The following is a 17,998-nucleotide window of genomic DNA, read 5'->3' as shown; positions in this document are numbered from 1 at the left end:
CAAGGTGGCTGGCGTCACCTGACCTCGACGATGCCGCACTTGGAGACACCCATCTGCTGACCGCCGCCCTGGTGATGACCCTGATGGCCCGTCGTCAGGCCGGCCGCGCAGTTACCTGGCGTCTTCCTCGACACCGATGTCGCCGTCTCGGTCAGCGACTTCTCGTCGTCGTCGTTCCGCGTCGGGTCCTCCAGCGTCATCTCGCCCTCGTCGTCGATATTTACGGTGAAGGCGACGCGATGATGAGGCATCAGTTTTACGGTGGTGCCGATCGGCGTCACCGTGGTGGCCGGGTCCAGCTTCACCAGGGCGGCTTGTAGCTCCAGAGCGTCCATCTTCGCAGAAGCTCTTCTCCTCCACCAGTCTCAACCGACTAAATTTATCTCGTTACCGCTCGTTCTTATCGATCGTCTCTAGAGTAGTTTCGGCGACAGGTTCACTAAGGTAGCATTTCCACGGTTTCTCCGGGTTTCGTAGGATAAACCTCCATCTGGAGTAATTGCAATGCCCAATGCAAATTGACTGGAGATATTTCTATCTCGCCATCGAAATCTCACGTTTTCCTCGACGAGTCAGAGTTCCCTCCCCGGAGTTTCGCTCGAGGACGCCGCGGATAATTTCGATCCGTCGAGATTCTTCGTGTCACGTCGCACCATCACACACGAGTGTTCGTCGCTCCCGCGCGATGAGGCAGGCCGTCGATCGCGTCTTGATGTACACTCGAAGATATCCCGAACCGCGTAATAATAATTTACCGAAACTTCTGCAGTTCTCATGAATTACCTGCACACTTTGGAGCTTGTCTCGTAGTTTTATCTCAACATAACTTGGCGGAGAGAAAATTATTCCAAGAGTTGCAAAGTTTCGTCTCGTAACTAAACGGAAGGAGATTATTCAAAGAATTATTATACATTTTTTTTTTCAGAATCACAAAACTATTCCGCAACATATTTTCCAGATTTATGAATAAGAAACGTCAAATCACTAGCGCGAGGGGAAAAAAAACCTTGCGCCACGCGGGGAGATAACGTCGATCTTCCGACGGCGTCTTACGAGAAGAAGAAACGTACGCGGGGTTTTTGCGATCGACTCGATCGATCACGCACGCACGCACGTCCGTCCTTACGTGCTACTAATTTTCCTATAATATCGATCTAATTGCACCTGCCATTTTTTCCCCCGGCGACGGGAGCGTTGCGGAGGAAACGACGGTTTTCTACATGGGAAGTGAAAACGACGTTAGACGTCATATATCGACGGGAGTGAGGGGAGAGGGGCATCTATGCGGCCTCCGTCGCGGTCATTATCCGTGAATCACGAGGTCGCGTGACCGTCTTCGTTACGTGCTGATAAATGTCGGCTCATTCCGTCGCGGCTACCGCGAGCTGCCGTTCGTCTTATTGTGCCGTCCGTCGTCGCAAAGGATACCACAAATGCAAATTTGCGGTTGGAGTGCGTCATTAGGCGTACTCTAAATACTGCTGTGAATGGAGGCAGATTTAGGAGACGACTCGCTGGGGCCAGGTCCGCCGTTAAACACACGATTGACGATCGCGTCCCTTACGAGTTCAAGAGTTTTCTCTAAAGCGCGATTCGGAAGCACGGACATGTTTACGTGTGTTATTCTCACATCTTCGCAAGGGTAAATGCATATGTCGATTTATCGATCCACCCACGCGCCAACCTTCCCGATGGAAAGGTCCCGGATAAGTTCCTGGATTGGTGCACCAAAGTAAAATGCGAGTTTAAGGCTCCTCGATTTGGTCATCTCCGAAGAGTGACGTCAGTGCCGCTCCAAGTGTCACCGTCGAGATAATAAAATATGAACTTGTACGTTTCGATTATCGTTAGTGTCGGTATTATTTTCGCTTTACACGCCCGTTTGAATACAGATGGTTCTTTACGAGACACCAGCTCGGGGATCGCTTCGAGATCAAAGTTTTAGATTGTTTCTCGAGAATGAATTTCAGCTGTAAAAATTATTAATGACTCGCACAGACCGAGAAAGAGGGCGGGTGGAGGGAGGGAGAAAGGGAGAGGCTCGTCCTTTGCACTATTGAAATTATTAATTGAAATCCTTTCGCGTCCGATATTAATTCCCACGTTTCGAAAGCCTGGGGGCTTCCTTTGCGCGCGTGGGCCGCGCGGCCCGATCGATGAAAAAGCTGAAGGGCGGGCTAAAGGGGAACGCATCGGGCTTTGTTCGAATCTGCAGGATCGCGCACGGGGACGGATTTCCTGTTATGAGGCAGCGGCCTCTCATCGCGCAGCGTGATTCATATTCCCGACGTCTGACGGTGCCCGGCTAGGAGGCAAGAAAATTTGCATACAGAGCCTAAGAGGTGGACGCCCGTGTATCCGCGTGCCGTTGCTCCTTTTGGGAAAGAGTCGTCTGTAACACGAGACCCGGAGAGAGACTCGTGCGTATCAGTGGGTGGACGCGCGGGCCATCTATATGTCGGTGGACCACACGAGGTGCGCGGTATCAAAGATACAGCGAGATGCAATTGCGGAGCTGGGCTTACGCGAACCGTAAATCCGAGGCGGGAAAGGTCAAACGGTCCTTTCCCGACCGCCGAAAATTCGGACGGTCAAATGTATATTGTTTCAGAAAATACGCGTATATCGTTTTAGAAAACGAATTCTTTTTTTTTTTACGATTTTCCATTTCCCTCCCATTCCATTTTTAATCCGCCCGTTTGATTCTCGCTCGACTCGATGGCGGACTCTATACAAATTGAAAGGTTGATGATAAAAAATATAAGTGAGATTCGTAGAAAGATGAAACCCTTCTCAAACGCGATTCGACGTGACAGTTTCGTGGTAGAGCTGGTTCCCGGCCGATCAGCGGGCGAGACAGAGGGGGATGACGGTTCGGCCGGTTAAAAACCCGAGGGGGGGGGGGGAAGAGAGGGTAAAGAAAGTCCGCTCGGTCGCACTCGTGCATTTCGTAAAACCCTTAAAAAAATTCGCACAAATCTAAGCTGCGATCTGCGGGGAGAATTACGGATGCGCGCCGCGTAAAATCCGTCGCGCGGGCGGCGCGGCGGTTGTCGCGTCGCGGAGGCGAAGAAAAAAGTTACGCTCATTTTACAGAGCTTTATCTTTCTTTATGCACGCGCGCGGCCGAAAGTTGCAGCCGCAGGTATTCGCGGTAGGAATTTCAAGGGCGCTGCCGCCGAGCCAGTCTGGGTCTCGCCTCTCGAAAGGACGGTCAGTGCACCGTCGAGATCCTTTGTGCGAAATCGGGGGCCAGCGGTGCACACCTAAATCACGTTGGCGGAGCATTAAAAGCTATTAGAACGCCAGGACGCCCACGGGCCCGCCCGGTCCTTCGATGGGAGAGATCGGCTTGGATCGTGACGCATCTACCTGTCCTCATTGTTTCAACGACAGTACTCTACGCCCGTCACGGCTTCCACGTGACATATCCACGGTGCATTTAGTTACGATAGGTACTGTAAGAAACGGTCGTCTGACCAGTATCGTCGGCCGGCTCGTAAAATCGCGGCGATCCCGCAGCATCCAGTCGCGAACAAAGGACCCCGGGAGTCGTACGAATAGGCTTCTTGTTGAGTCTCGCCGAGATTACTCAAAGCTGGTACTTAATACCACTTTACAGCTAGGATCTGAGCGAGGCGACGGTTTTATTGCCGCTGATAAAGTAATGGATCTAGGTGAGGTCGTACGGTGGGATTATCTGCCATTCGAATCTCATCGGAAGATGACTTTTCAAAGCACGAGTTCGCGCGACGTCTCAGCGTCACGGCGGATTAAAAATTCGAGCGTCCGAAACTTGCGCTTTGGTGTAGCGTGCAATCGCGGCGACTTGCTCGCGAAGGAGCGGTGACTTGGGTATCGTGCGTTTCGCAGAACGGATCTTGAACCGGGCGCTGGACAATGACTCTCGCAGCATTTAAAACGCCACGACCTCTGTATCGTCATGAGAGGTGAAGAAGACGCGAGGGTCGAAAGAAGAAGATGAAGAAGAAGAAGAGGAGGAGGAAGAGGAGGAGGAGAAGGAGGAGGAGGAGGAAGAAGAAGACGAGGGGATAAAGAGAAAGAGGAAAAAGAGGCACGGTAGCCTCGTTTGCTCTTCGTAGTTATAATGACAACGTTACTATTCGCCGTAACTACTCGGCGTCAAGCTGCAGATAATTAAAGGGCGTGGAGATTACAGGCGGGTACGCGTGTACTCGCGCAAAAATACCGGAAGTTTACTCCCAGCCCGAGCGTCGGTTAGATCGTGGCGAAGTCATAGCGGGAGAGCCTTAATAGCGGGAAACTGTTTGCCGATATTGCCGGCATTCGATCTTACGTTGCCGTTAATCCCCGGGGAATGCCAAGACTCTCATTGCGCGAGGATACGATCCCTCCCCATTAGAAAATAATCGCGGCAAGATTAGACCGCTCCCGTCCCGCCGTGCGTTCGGCGAGTTAAAAATCGCGGGCGATATTAAAAGTTCAATTGCTCCCCTCTGTATTTCGTTCCGCATAACAATCAGGTAGAAAGTGCGAACCGCAATCAGACCCCGCAGCCGCGCATTTTCGTGACGTTTCGCTTTCACGTTGAAAACGGCGCGTTTATGCGACGCGAGGAAAAACGCAACGAGGAAAATAAAAGGCGACCGCCATGGAAACGAGATTACATTGTGGATTTAATTAACGCGCTTTCATTTCGTTTTTTTTTTCAAGCCCCACTAGGCCGAGCTATTCCCTATAGGGCACGCCCGCCGTACCCTCGTTTCCTGCATACAGGACCGACCCGTAATTTCTCGTTAATCAATTAAGTGCAGCGGTATAATGAAGTTTATTAACAGACATCTATAAAGTGCCAGGCTATTTAAGATGGTATGCCGCCATATCTCGGGACTGGTGTACCGCTAAGTTGCTCGCTCGCACGAGCAATTATGTACAGTGATAATTCCAAGTTATGCGACGTCTCCTTGCTGCCGTATCCTTAATACGTTTCCCAGTACGCCACGCTGCAGCCGCTCCCACGTTGTGCAACAGTTGAAACATTACGAGCGAGGCTTTAAGAAAATACAAATTGTGACGATCGGGCACAAATTTGTCGTGTTTGCGACGCGCGGGTATTCCCCGCGTTCCACCTACTTCGCGTACACGAGATATTCGCTGTAAGTTTCTAATTAACTTCTGCGCGCGGCCCAAGAGAACGAGCCGAGGCAATCGGTATTCTATATTCACGACCCGCCGTGATTTCGCGAAATTGCAATATCGAGTGAGACGCGATCCCGTCCCCTCGAGGAAGCCCTTAAAAGCCGCGCTCGCGATCAAACTCGCGTGATAGCAGAGCCCAAGAGTCTTCTCCTCAGCCACCGCGTGCACTCGAACCGAAGCGAGGCCCGATTACGCGATTAATGTTGGCATCGCACGAAACATCGATATTAATAAAAGGGGGATGTACGCAGGGAGCCACGCGGTGGTGTATACTTTCTATTAGCCCCGCCGGTGTTCGCGGTTAAACACGAGTGCCGAGCAAGTGGGGGGGGGGGGGGCAAAGGTAAAGGAGTTAACCGTCGTCCAACGATGGGTGGAGGTCGCGGCGCTCTTTTCATTTTTTTCCGCCCCCCTTTCCTCCCGCCCTTGCGCCCTTTTTCGATACGGCGCGGCGGCGACTTGGCACTTAAGTGGGGTTACGTGATGGGGGTCGCTCGTTATTGCCACATAATACCGGCCGCCACGTAAGTGCTAAGTGCAAAAGCCGTTGCTGCCGCCGTTGCTGCCGCTGTTGCTGCTGCTGCGGGGTTGCTGCCGCGGTGAGATTAGGCCGGTAACAGCGATAATCGCGCAATAACGAACTCCATGGGGCCGTACCGTTTCTCTCTTATCCGTCCCGGCTATCTATAAACTACCGCGATTCCTCGTACTTCTATCCCCGCGGTGATCCCCGCCGGTTTAGATTGCGTGCCGGTAACCTTCGGCGCACCCAACAACCCTTTCGAGTCTATTTTCACCGAAGGCTATGACCCATTTCAGATTTTCCACTTTTCGTGGCCGTCACGTGGGCTGAAGACTCAAGCCTAATCTACGATGCCTAGAAAACGTTCGATTTTATATCAGCAAATCAAAACGCTTAAAAACTTTGTCGACAACAATGTATAATGTGCCACTTGTGAACTTGCACAAATTTTCTAAATGTGTTTATTGGCTACAAACTGGAATGTTTCTAGATGCAAAGAGCACGTTGTAGATTAGACTTTACTGTTCCACGCATTGTTCGAAATCATTGTCGGGGCAACGTTCATCGAATGTCATTTTCGATATTCGATCAATTAAGAAGGCGATCGATAAAATGCAGCTAAAATATTTGCTAGACGAGTGGCCGTTAAGACAAAACAGGACAAAATTATTTATCCGAACAAAGGCAGCTATCCGAGAGCATGTTTTCCTCAAACCTTGGGGAAAAGTGCGGCCGCAATTCGAGCGTCGATAACATTGATAAGACAAGACGAGTGGCCTCGGAATAAGTGGCGACTGCCTCCAAGGGGTTGGTATGGAAGAAATCAGTGAAATCGAACGAAGAAAAACGCGACAGATATTAGATGGGATTGAAGTGGCGTTTGGAAAAATCGTAAACCGCATCCGCGGAATTCAATTCAATCTTCGATTTACGAGCCGCGCTTGTGATCGTCGAGAAAATCTATCAGCTATGAATCGAGCGTGCATCACGTGTCCGACAGCCACACGGGCTTATACAGATAGATAGATAGCTTATATTCGGCGCTTATATAGATAGATGTTGTTTATCCAACGATAATGCAGCAATATGGTATCGAATTAAATTGGAGATAACAATATCGAGTTATCAGACAAAGTTGTAATATGTGTAGCAGCTAGCGCGCAACTCATCATCGCGCCGACGACGTGAATATAGCGTATAATACGATTTATAGAAAGCACATGCCCGCGTCAGAGAAACGTTTATTACCGCGTGCCATTTTTCTAAGGCGCCCGGCGGGCGCACGGAGGGAGTTGGCGAAGGCTGTAAACAACACCGCGGTTTATATCCAGGCGCAAGTTTCACAACCATCGGCGAACATTCGCTCGCGATAACCGCCGCATCCCGATTGCGAGACGATTTATCGATTCCCGCGAAACGGTTCGGAACGCGATCGACTGACCGAAGTGACTACCCGCGGCCTTGGAGGTATTTTTCGATTTTTTACGACGCGTACCGCGATAGCTGCGAGAGGGAGGTATAGACTGTCCCGACTGGAAAACTTGAGAGCTCTCGTAGACTCGTCCGCGCGCTTTCTCTCTCTCTCTCTCTCTCTCTCTCTCTCTCTCTCTCTCTATTAATTAACACAGCTAGTCTGAATAAGCTCGCGATACTCGGAGGCTACTCGCTGCTCGCCAAGTATAGTATGCAAGAGGGGAACGATAGAACGTCACGAAACGGCGGAGACAAACTGCACCCATTTGCGGCACGTGAAGGGATTATGGCAGATCCCGGCGTAAAAGCCCGACGAATTGCGCGCGAGTGTCGCTCGATGGAAATTCCCGGACTGCATTTTTCACGAATTCCGAGAACCGAGGTACTCGGAGACCGTCCGTATGTACGATGGGATTAAAGAGGACCTTGTTTCTCTAATCCAATTAAAATTCGCATTACTTATAGCGCGCAGGAAATAAAAGGAGAAATGATAACGCGGTATATCCGAATACAAGAATATGGAACGTTTGACGCAAAGTGCCCAGCCCGAACGTAATTCTACGTCGACAGCGTAGGGACGACTATCGCACGTACTTTATCGCGTACACATGTCAAGGAAGAATGGAGATGGCCTGCGACCGTGGCAGTTTACTTCGTGCTGTACACAGAACTTCAATACCGGGCGGCGGGCGGCGGGGTCGGCCTGATTTACATCGCGCGTAAACCTGTGGAGCTCCGATCGGGAAATGGGCCCGAGTGAGAAATTGATGTCGCCGTCGCACGTAATGCATATTCCTGGCAAACAGTCTCTTCCTCCGCGCTCTCTTTTTCCTTTACACCTAAGCTGTCAGGGTCTCGGCGCAGAGAGGCCGCCTCTCTGACGACGGATTGCTATTCTCTAGACGAGGCGTTTCCCTGGCGCCTAACTCGTACCGGATTACGTGGTATTTGGTAACAAGTGAACGTATTTATATGAACAAGCAAAAAGATGAAAATTAATATGTTATAAATAGGCTCCGATAAAAAAACTAGTTAAAATTAAAATAATATATGATGGTCGTTAAGATGGCGAAAGAAAAATAAAGAGGAGCAAAGAAAGAAAAATCGAAGATGATAAATTAAATACGTAAGTTTTTGTATAAATTGCTTGCAAGCATATTTGTTCTGGGGAAAAAAAAGACAGCAACCCATTTTGGGGCCGACAATTAGTAATCGAATAATTTGGTTAGTATTACTTAAAAATCTTGGATATAGATAGAATAGCCAATTGCGATTTTTAGTTACGCGGGGTAAAATTCGTGTAAAAGATTAGAGTTGCGAACAATCCAAATAACTCGATTACCAATTGCGAGCCCCAAAATGGGTTGCTGTCTTTTCTTCCTAGAGTGGTGACGGCTCACATTGCCCATCATTTTTCTTTCTTCGTGACTCTTTATTGTTCTTTTACCGTCTTAACGACCATCGTATATTATTTCAATTGTAATTAATACACAAAAAATTAATTTCTTGCCTTTGACCCCACAACGCGACGCGGGTGATACTCGTCTGTTGTACACGCCGATCCTTTCTACCGATCTTTCACCTTCCCACGAAACAAACCCATTCACGCTTACGCCGATCTCGCACCTAATTCCGTTCCTTTGAGCTTCCGTATCGGGCGCCCGGGCCCGCCTGTTGCGCCCGATTCGCGAGTCACGACCGATCGATAGCCGGCCGATCGGCATCGGTGCCGGACAATAAATCAACCACCAGCCGGGATTTGCTCGAGCATGGCCAATAAACACGCCCGGTTAATGATTTATCACGACGGTGTATCCGACATGCATGTTTTCGATCGTTGTGTTCGCAGACCGTTCTCGAGTCTCCCTTTTACATCTCTGCTGCGTGGTCGGGCCCGTTCTCGGCCCTGCTGAAATCCACCGAACGGCAAAACGGACGACAATAAAGTCAGCCAATCGAGAAGCGAAATTATATTTGTCCGAAATTTCAGCGTTACGAAAACATTTGTAAACGTTTCGTACCCGCTAAACATTGTTGCGAAATTGTCTTCATACTCTCAATTGCCGTTCCCGTTAAATGGAATTCGAGCACAACTTTTTAAAAGCATTTTTTTTCAGGCGTGACAGACAGTATTCAACTTCACTGCGCGGCCGTTGTTGGAAATTTTAATCGCATTGGTATTCGCTACTTCCTCTATATATATTTTCTCACGGATATTTAATAACTTATGAAGCTCAACTACGAGCGATCCGAAACCCTTGTACAAGCGCAACAATGTGGGCACAGATGATTCACTTTAAGTACGGCAAGGGTTAACGCTTTAATTGTCTCTTCGGAGACATCAATTAAAGAAATTGTTTTAAGACTCTGCTGCATATCCCTTTTTCTATAATTACGGAGATTTGTACACGCACAGGAAGTTTGTCTGCTTCCGAACTCTCGTCTTTCGAGGAGTCGTGATAAAATCGAAAGGGCGCGCGTCTCTTTTCGCGTAGCAAAAATCTTCGTAAGCGTCCGCAGGACATCTCCGACAGTGCGACTGTAGCGCCTAAACAGATAAAACGGTTCTGCATCTGCGCTTTTACAGACCGCACTTTCTTGCTCGTAATGGATCCGCTTGAGTCATACTTGAGCATTCGTATACCTACATTCGCGCTCGCCACCTGGCCGCCTCCCTGTGTCGCGGGCGTGACGACCGGGTCTCCGGGACTTTTATGCGCTCCTCGGGTGTATTTACGAGCGGGCTCGAACCCGGGCCTACATGTGGAGCGAGATTCCGGGTATTAAGTTGTTGCGAGAGCGAGATGCCGACGACGACGACGACGCGAGTGATCGATCGATCTCGTCGAGGGTGAAACTCCGACGTCTCGCCGGGCGAGACGTGTTCCGTGCCGATTCCGCGAGAACGTACCATTTCGTTTCGGTATTAGTGGGACGATTCCAGAAAATATGGGCGAGAAATTTACAGTACGCGTCAAGAATTCACCAGAGTGCATTTCTGTCGTTATTCCACTCGAATGTATCGACTGTCTGTCTCGCGCAGAAAACTGCGGAACGTATAATGCTACATTTTATTCAGACATTTATATTAATCGGGAGACAGATTTCCCTCGATATTTAATCTATTTACGGTGCTGACAGCGAGAGCGATCGAATCGCCGGGAAATAGAATTCCGATCGCGCTTCTCAATATTTTATTAAGTCTTCAAGCCTGACAATATGATCACCAATTATATTGTTGATTATGGCAAAGTTCAAGCCGCGACACCGACAGACGCGTATCCGAGGCGATTTTAATTAAAGACCCCGTAATCCACGTGCAATTAAATGCGGAATTAAGCGCGCGATACGCGCTTAATCGGTTTAATTGTTAAAGCAGGATTTGTATTAGTGCCTTGTAAATTTTCGCCCCCGACCACGACGACAAAAACGCGGATCTTGCACGAACAATTTACTAGCGGCAGTAAATACGGTGATTATAACGCAACGATGGGAGGCTTTACGCGGTCGACGGAGTACATTTTGCAAAGCAAAGAGCGCTGTTTGAAGTATCATATCGTATTACGACTCATTAAATCCAACAGACGGCAATCCCTGTTTATTTCGCGTCCGAGTCTTACTTTCTGCTCCGTGTCAGCGCCTGTGCCAACTTTCCCGCAGGATGCGAAGCAGTTTTCTCCGCTCCTCTCTCGCCTTTCGAAACAATTTACATTTCCCACGTCAAATCAGTGCGCAAACAATTTAATAAATTAATATCTTCTTCTTTTTCTTCCTCGCGTATTAGGCTTAAAGCCTGTTCTATTCACTTCGTTCTGGTACTTTGAGTATTTCGTTTTACTTCAGCTTCGGTAGGCTGCTAACCTTGCCGAAGGAAGCCTCCAGCCTGGAGGACTATGCTCCTAAAGGGGTACGTGTGGCAGGATATTCTCGGTGGTTCCCTCCGAGAGGTGGCGTCCGAGAAAAAAAACCAGCGGCGTTCGCGGCTGGATTCGAACTCGGATCTTTCCGTTCATTTACTAAGCAGCGCACATTTCTCCGCGCCACGCTCGCCGCGAATTGATATGTTTCAACTGGACGTATTAAAATGGGCTCGAATCGATTTCTTTCCGACCGCCAAACGAGGCCAGCGGAGGTTGTTCCGAGCGTGTCGCGAACCGTCGGTCACGGCTGCGACGCGATCGCCATAGACGTCGCGAATCGTTAGTAGATCGTCGCGGATTGTCGACCACGCGAGCCGCCCCCCTCCCCTCCTCCCCCCCACACACGCGATCTGCACGTGCATCGGGCCGATGCATGTAGAACCGCGTGCATACATTTCCGGGAAAAAAATGTTTCCGAGTTGGAAATCTATTCGGGATATCGGTGGCAGACGCGATCGCGACGATAGAACGACGATAATGGTTGAATCCCGTTGAACAATACTGGACGAAGGTTATAGTTATTTTTCGCTGACCGAAAGTAATTTGACGTAATCGTCGTAATCAGCGCGTCGATTGTTAGCGAGTCGTTCAGATCTCGTTGCCGCACACAATGCCGTTTCTCAATAATGAATACCTATAGTTCCAGAACTAATTTGCAGCTACTAGGTCATTCAAGAGACGCATGCCGTTTGAGCACAAAGCGGCACACGCCTCTTGGACAATTTAATCAGTCAAACGTGGTCTGTCACCCAAGTGGATGTGGCATATTGTATGTGAATTCCTACGAGAGAGAGAGAGAGAGAGAGAGAGAGAGAGAGCATGTTTGCATACACACGCACACGCGCGATCGATTCTCAAACTTGTTAATTTTTAATTACATTTTGGTCATAACGCGCGCGCGTTATTACCTTTTATTATTTTAATCAAGATTAAATAATAACTTTCGACAAGCTTCGCCGCGCGATTCGCACCAGCGAACTAAACCGGGTTCACTCGCCGCGGGAATCGACCTGGCGAGCCGATTTGCGCGTTACGCACTTTCTCCCGTCAGCCCCGTGTTCGACATGAAATAGTAATAAAACGGACAATGGGGAGAGAAAGAAAAAAAAAGAGCGCACGAAGAAGCCTAGTTTTCGCACTCGCGCTTCGTGCACTTTCCCGTCGGCGATGGCCGATCCCCGCTTAGCCGATCGTAAATCGAGGCAGCGAAGTCAGGGGTCAGTCTCGTTGCGAAATGAAATCTACTCGGCGATATTCTTCTTTTCTACCTAATAACTTTCGTGGATAGCAAGGGCAGGTCTCGTTAACCACACAACTGCAGCGGCGATGCCGCTGCGGACAACCGGCCCGTCGAGCGGACCGAAACAACGGTGTCGTCGACCGATCCCGCACACACTCGCGCGCACACTTTTGCCGCACGACTTTCTCCAATTCTCCACGTCGGCAACTTCCCCGAAACTTCTTTTCCACCACACGCGCGCGCGCCAACACGTTACGAGAGCCCCGGACGCGACGGCCGCACACACCGGAGATGCGGGCTGACTCCCTCCTAAGGATAACGCGACGAGAGCGCGACACGACGACACGACGGCCGCGCGACAGTGACGACGACGGCGACGGCGACGGTGAAGACACGCTCGCGAATCCCGATCGGCGAGCGCGACGACTCCGACGCGCGCGCTGGACCACCCTCGGAGCGCCCGCGATTCCTGCGGCTCACCCTCCGTCTCCCGTTCGCTCGCCCGCTCACTCGATCACTCGCTCGCTCGCACGCTCGGTCCGGCGTTATACGCCGACGAACCACCCTTGCCAGGCCTCCTTCCTGCACCCCGCGCCTCCCACCTCCCGCTAGAACGAGGGAGTTCGCTGGGGTGGGATCAATATGAGTTGGGCGAACGCGGGAAATTCGCGCGCAGGTCCTTCTCCACCCTCCAAGCGATGGATACACACACCAGCCTCCACCCTCCTTCCCTACCGTCATGTGTCCTCCACCCCCGTGCTCCTCGTCCGTCCTACCACCTACATCCGCGCCCACTGTTCCTTTTTTTTGTCCCTCTCACCCTTTCTCTCTCTCTCTCTCTCTCACTCACTCGCCCGTTGTTTTCCCTGGTGTTCGTGACCCGACTCGCGCCGTCCCTGCCGCGAGAGAAGTCGATGTCGGCCTCGCTCGGTCGCCCAGTTTTCTTCGACGACCCTCACCTGATCGTCCACGCATCCTCCGGTCGACCTACCTCGTATTAACCGCCGGCCCGAGGATACAGCCGAAGGACTGCGGCTGAGTAAATTTCTCCGCCGCCTCTAGCGAGAAGCAATTTCTGTCCCGACAATATTGGGGGAATACACTCTCACGGCGTACCCTGTATACACTCATAAATATTTGTCCACCCATAGAATTTTCCACGCAATTTCCTTGACAACGGGTATTCCGTTTAAGACGACTCGCAATTTCCTTGACAACGGGTATTCTATTTAAGACGACTCGCCGGCTTGCACCGCGTTTATTTTCCAAGGCGAAGGATTTCCCTTGTCGTTTAGACTTTCGGGAAATGCGAAAACTCGCGAGGGCCGGCATACCTCGCTACTGCATCTTTCGTACGTGAAGACCCTGCTCTTCCCCGATTCGCACGACCCCGGAGATCCTGTATGCATATATCTACGCTCTCGAAAATATGTCAAAAACTCGTGGATAACCGTTCGTGCGACCGTACTTGGCACAAAATTCCTGCGTCTCGCGCAACGCAAAGTCCTTTACGAGTCGAGAGTCGCGCGAGACGACCGCAATCTTGAGACGGAGCGAGGAGACTTGACGAACTATAAACTGTCGCGTAGGCATCCGTTATCGTGCAACTAGTAAGAAAGGAGTTATACATATAGATCGTAAACTCGCGACGCGTTACGCAGCGCAGCTCGCGCGCGGAGTCAACCCGCTTTTAATCAGCGGCGTAATCCGTTCCTAGAAACCGCGAGCGGCTCTCATCCCGTTTTTTCCTCGTCCGCGGGAACAGGTTCTCGCGATAAGCCAACTTTTTCGCGGTATCCCGTGGGAACGCCTCGGCGAACGCCTCCACGTTTAGCCGCGTCGTATCAACGAAATCGATAACGTGTCCGCACGTTTCGGGCTGTTGCACAAGGACTTTCGAACTCGTGCCACTTATAGCAATAAGATATAGCGCGCGTGCACTTTTGAGGACTTACATCGCCACAAAGAACCGTCTAACGGTATCGAAGCCAATAGTAACTTGGCGAAACGCGCATAAATAGCAGAATTTCGACTGCCCCGACGTTTCTACAAACGCGATAGTCATCTGGGTCGGCCGGGATCGCGCGTATCGTCCGATTCCTTTCGCCGACCGTCGTCGGGATCGACTGCCACCTTTCTCGATATTGACAGCGGGTTTTGCAATGCGGTGCCAATTTTTCCGTAAACCTCTTCGTGAGAACATCCGCTCCGTGTCGCGGAAGCGCGTCCTGGGGCACGCCGGTGTCACCGACGATCCGACTTTCCGACTCCCGCTGCGTTACGCTCGGTCGCGTTGCACACTAGAGATCGATACGCGCGATACGAGACCCCGTGATGCGGTCGCCGTTATTTCTTCCGCCCCGCAGTGGTTGGCGATCAATTAAACGTGCTTTTATGCAAACGAGCGCGCGACCCGACGCAAAACAAACGCGAGGATAAATAGATTTCCAATTTTCTGATTATAGCGAATTGCGCGCGCGCGCGGGAGCGAAATATGAGCCTTTGCTCTATTTGTTAGGAGAGTGCTAATTAACGTTGCCCGTATATACGCGAGAGTTTCTGCGCGCTGCTATTATGAACTCCCGCTTCAAAATAAAGCGTCGCCCGGGGAACCCTGCGTCCCTTAGGGCGCGCGACGCATGCGGCGATATTATTTGCAAGTGATTGCTACTTTGTTAATGCATAAGCGTGTTATAAGCGAGAATAAATTTGAAAGCGTTATGCGGAACGCCATTATCTTCTTATCGCCAGTTGAAACGTCACGGTCCGCGCGCAATTTTTTGAAGAGACGTCGAGTATTACTTCTCTGCGTTTTCGGCTCCTCTCTCTCTCTCTCTCTCTTTGGGCCTCATATCGTCGCCTCGAATTTCATTCGCTAAACGATCGACGGCCCACGGAAAAACCGCGGTTACATGAAAGGGGTCGATCCACTCTCATTGCTGTCGAGTCCGTTATCTGATTGTATACGGCGTACAGATCGTCGCCGTGCCCACTCGCAATCACGTTACGAATTACTGAAAGAAGTTCCGCGTCTCGCGCAGCTTCGAAACGGACAGGCGACACGGCCGGCCTGGCGCGCGTCTGACGTTACCGTGATTACCGATGGGCATGCGATCGTGTGCGTATGCCCGTGCGTGTCGAGCGTCTACGCCACACGTCGTAGATACAAAGGGACGCTTCATCGTTGCATCGGCGTCGAGTTACATCTCGCGCATCGGTACGATCGCACTTCCGCTCCTTGTCGCGTAATTATCACGATCTCGCGAGAGCGCCTCGAGAGGATGCAGGGCATACGCGCGCGTCGCGATGCCGAGCCTACGAATGTGATCCACAGACGAGACATAACACGAGCGTCTGATCTAACACGAGAGAGAGGGGGGGGAGAGGGGGGAATGTCTCGAGTGAATCGCGCCAATTGTAGATCAACTTGGAGCGGAATTTCGCCTCGTAATGGGCTTCTTCGTACTTTTAATTATCCGGTCTTTAAAATCTCTCGACAAAAGCTGCCTTAAGAGCAAGGAGTTATTGCGACACAATCTACTCTTGGAAGTCATAACGTTTCTAAATTAAACCGACCAAGTTACTTCTGATTGCGCGTGAAGGATAGCTGCTGCGAGACCGCGGCGCGGAACGTGCTCGTTGAAACGGCCTTTCAACCCGAAACTCTTATCAAACTGTCGCGTTATTAGACCACATTATGTTGTTACGGCCTACTCGCCAAGTTCGTTCGAGGCGCCCGTACTTACGGCGCAGTAAAAGCGGAAACTGGAGCGCCAAGCGTCTCAAATGAGTTCCATGAAAATATTAAATCCCAAGCATCCGGAACTTTGCATCCACACAGAACGGCCCGCGAATACCGGAGCAACGGCGGCCGTATATCAACAAGATCGCTGATTACGTCGAGTTCACTCGGAGTCAAAGAGCTTACTTTGAATGTCATTCGTGTCTACATTACGACAATCACATTTATGTCACGTAAATGTCTGTGACACATTTAACGAGATGTTAAACAAATGAAATTCAATATTTAATAAAGTGGAAAACACATTTCGCGAGCCACCCTGCTGGAAAAGTCGGATTATTTTTACATCGTATTATTACGCGTTATTTAACAAATAATGTATCGTAGTTAATTATTACAGTTAATTATTATATTATATGGTTAATTCTTATCGCACTGACATTTACGAATTATTAATAATTCGCACGCAATTTCAAACGTGTCGAAGCGAGCACAACGGGAACCAGTTTTTCCGTTTACTACCGAATTGGACAAAAAATCTTGTTTCACGTTACGTGCTCAATGAGGACGGAATGGGGCTATCTAACAAGTAAACCTACCCAAGTGGGGACGCACCGATTTTTATGAGTGTTGAATATGTTGTTTTTCAGCGCAAAATAAGGGACATGTATTTTTCTCTACGTGCCCATACGCACTTTTGGTGAAATACGGCCCTTTGAAAAAAATTTGATTTTCTCTTTCGGGGCAAATATTGACGAGGGTAAGAGCTGGAATTTTTTTTATAGTTTCAATAGTACTTTAAAACTATGAGCAAAAAGTTTTTAATTTTTTTCTCTCAAAATATCCCCACCACTCAACATTTTTTATTATAATTTTGAAAATTTTTTAGCACCAAATTAAAACTTATTGTATTACGAATTCAATCGTATATAATAAAGTTCAAAATTGTCATAAAAATGTTGAGTGGTGGGTAAATGTCAGTATTTTGAAAAAGAAAAAATTAAAAATCTTGTTTGCTTATAATTTTAATTTGAAACCACTCCACTTTCATTTAAAAAAAAATACTGTAGCTCTTACACTTTCGTCAATATTCGCCCCGAAAGAGAAAATCAAATTTTCTTCAAAGGAATATTTCACTACCTAAAAGTGCGTATGGGCACGTATAAAAAAATATGTGTCCCTTATTTTGAGCTGAAAAACAACATATTCAACACTCATCAAAATCGGTGTGTCCCCAGTTGTGTAGGTTTACTTGTCGATATACCTTGTTCAACAAAGTTCCGAGTTCGCACGTAAAACCTAGTCTCTGAAATTTCTTTAAAAAAACAGATCCTTCTTCAATTTTGCGTCCAATAAAAACAGTTATCTGGTATATAAATATTTGTTATGAAAGTCTATAAAAGCGTAATACTAAAAAAAATACATAAAGCTGCGTGTGGAATAAGCGTGAACTTCGCTACAATTTCCAACGAGAACGCATACGGGTGTATCCTTGTCCACTTTAAACGTTTCCCCGTGCAATTTATACGTTTTCCGTCACAATGTTTATTCCCATTGTTTATTTGTGCAGGAGTTGGCTCGGTCCCGGACGCGAGGCGATGGATGCCAGCCGTTGACTTGCGAGGCTCGGTTACGAGATCGGCTGCCAGGGGTTTCTTCGGATGCGCGACGGAATCCGTATTACAGTTAAATCGCGGTGAGAGGGGGAGGGAGAGCATTTAGCATGGCAATGCTAACGGCGATACGGAGGATACGATGGCCAATTCTACCGGGAATCTAAATCTCGCTGACCAGGCGGCCCGTACGAGCGCCAAGGCCTGAGAATCGTACACCCGCATTCCCGGAGAGTAGACGGGCTTGACGGGCATGATTGAGCGTTAAGTCGGCGAAGAGAGAGAGAGAGAGAGACGCGGGGACGG

General features: G+C 49.5%; 1 protein-coding gene across 1 annotated transcript; it reads right to left on the bottom strand.

Annotated features, from left to right (window-relative positions):
* Positions 1 to 3: 3 nt before the first annotated feature.
* LOC105562282 lies at positions 4 to 12,693 on the bottom strand. Its single transcript, XM_012013011.1, has 2 exons — positions 12,366 to 12,693; positions 4 to 875 (listed from the first exon to the last, which is right to left on the bottom strand). The coding sequence occupies exon 2, from the start codon at positions 333 to 335 to the stop codon at positions 15 to 17; it is 321 nt and encodes a 106-aa protein (XP_011868401.1). The 5' UTR covers positions 336 to 875; positions 12,366 to 12,693; the 3' UTR covers positions 4 to 14.
* Positions 12,694 to 17,998: the final 5,305 nt, after the last annotated feature.

This window comes from Vollenhovia emeryi, unplaced genomic scaffold, assembly GCF_000949405.1.
Source record: "Vollenhovia emeryi isolate VEMERY1.0 unplaced genomic scaffold, V.emery_V1.0 DF939191.1, whole genome shotgun sequence".
NCBI classification, from domain to species: domain Eukaryota; kingdom Metazoa; phylum Arthropoda; class Insecta; order Hymenoptera; family Formicidae; genus Vollenhovia; species Vollenhovia emeryi.
The sequence above is the reverse complement of the archived record's forward strand: the minus strand, read 5'-3'. Positions and strand labels throughout refer to the sequence as shown.

What these genes read in the sequence shown, in the direction of transcription:
- LOC105562282 (XM_012013011.1), bottom strand. Translation starts at nt 335, where the DNA reads ATGGACGCTCTGGAGCTACAAGCCGCCCTGGTGAAGCTGGACCCGGCC.